Source organism: Capsicum annuum, chromosome 3 (assembly GCF_002878395.1).
Source record: "Capsicum annuum cultivar UCD-10X-F1 chromosome 3, UCD10Xv1.1, whole genome shotgun sequence".
NCBI classification, from domain to species: Eukaryota; Viridiplantae; Streptophyta; class Magnoliopsida; order Solanales; family Solanaceae; genus Capsicum; species Capsicum annuum.
The window spans coordinates 15,904,048-15,905,637 of NC_061113.1; the positions used below are offsets into that span (position 1 = coordinate 15,904,048).

Below are 1,590 nucleotides of genomic sequence, written 5' to 3' on the forward strand. Positions count from 1 at the left end.
TCAAAACTACAAGAGATAGGATGTTTAATCATCCTCAGATGGTCACCCAACTATATAGTTATTATCTCAAAAAGCCATGTGCTTTATTAAGAAAAATTAGAATCAAGAAGAAAGGTGACTATCATCTTTTGAGATAATAACTATTAGTCGAGTGACCAATTGAGAAATCAATTCAAGAGATAGGAAACAGAAAAGAAATAGAGTAGAAAGAAATGCATCTAATTACAGTTAGTATAGGTTCTAAATGATTAAGCAAATTGAAAGAGACAAAGTGAAGAACTTTGATAACAATAACAATATTATATAACTTGAGAAAACAGTAATTTACAAGATAAACTAAAGTACAATACCTTCATAACATCAAAATATGGAACAATTAAGAGACAATAGTAAGAATTATAGGATTGAAAGACACTGAACTTAAAAAACAACAATATTATCTGGCTGGTCTTGATGAAGCCAATCACATCTTTCCATCTTCAATCTTAACTTCAAACTTCAATGGTGCACTTTTTGTTAAACTTTCTTATCTCCCCGCCCCCAACCCCTTTCTTAAACTAGTAAAAAAGCTAACAACTCAAGCATTGAACATTTTTTTCTAAATGTAACCAAGTCTAAGCTCCAAATCCAGATCATCTTTTGATTCACTAATCAAGCCAATTCCCAAATCCAATCTCAAAAATTCACCCTTTTTCACCACTTCACTACATTCTTTTCCATTTTTCTCAAATTTTGCACTTCCCATTTTTGTCAAATCACCATTTTTCATCCCATGAGAGACACCAGCGGTAGAAGAAGAAAACGAAGTAGGAGATAATAATGGGGGTAGTGTAGGAACAAAAGGAGGAAAGAATTTTCTTGATGGGGAAGATGGTGATGAAACACAACTAGGGTTAGGGTTAGGATTAGGGTTAGGGTTTGGAATAGTATCAGATAATGATTGAAGTCTAAGTCTAGCTCTATCTCTTCTATGAACATTCATGTGACCCCCAAGAGCTTGAGCTGATTTGAATTCTCTTTTGCAAAAGGTACATGTGTAGGATCTTGGTGGCCATAAAAACCCTCCTACTAAATCTCCTTCATCTCCACAATTAATATTATCCCATGAATATTCTTTAACATTCTTGTTGGTGGTGGTGGTGGTGGTGAAATCCTTCATGGTTTGGTGTTTGAAGTACTTATTGCTACTTTTTTCCATGGCCAATAAAGATCAATGTGCCAACTAGGAACAATATTTTACTTTTATATTATATATTTTTGTTTGAGGGAAGGGAAGGAAAGATATATAGGGTTAAATGAGAGTTACTGGCAGAGCATAGTTGATGATGATATAGAGCTAACATTTGGGACATTGTGTTTGTATTTGTGAGAGACAAAAAGGCAATGGGGTATGTGGGGTGGGGGGTTAAAGGGTGGAGGGTGTGTGTGTGTGTATATACATATAAAATACTAAGCCAACAGAAGAAAATCCCATTGATGAGCATTATTTAGGATATAGAACTTAATTACTATGTATTGATGGTTGGCTAGCTGAAGTTTCACTTTGTTAGCGAGAGTTTGATTCCCACAGTGTAATCTCCTTCCCCATTT

The 1,590-nt window shown here is 34.6% G+C and overlaps 1 protein-coding gene across 1 annotated transcript; it reads right to left on the reverse strand.

The window, feature by feature from the left end:
- Positions 1-532: 532 nt before the first annotated feature.
- LOC107866624 (transcriptional regulator SUPERMAN-like) lies at positions 533-1,319 on the reverse strand. Its single transcript, XM_016712656.2, has one exon. It carries the CDS (start codon positions 1,196-1,198, stop codon positions 599-601), a length of 600 nt encoding a protein of 199 aa, XP_016568142.1. The 5' UTR covers positions 1,199-1,319; the 3' UTR covers positions 533-598.
- Positions 1,320-1,590: the final 271 nt, after the last annotated feature.

Excerpts from the sequence above, each read along its gene's own strand:
- LOC107866624 (XM_016712656.2), bottom strand. The coding sequence starts at position 1,198 with ATGGAAAAAAGTAGCAATAAGTACTTCAAACACCAAACCATGAAGGAT.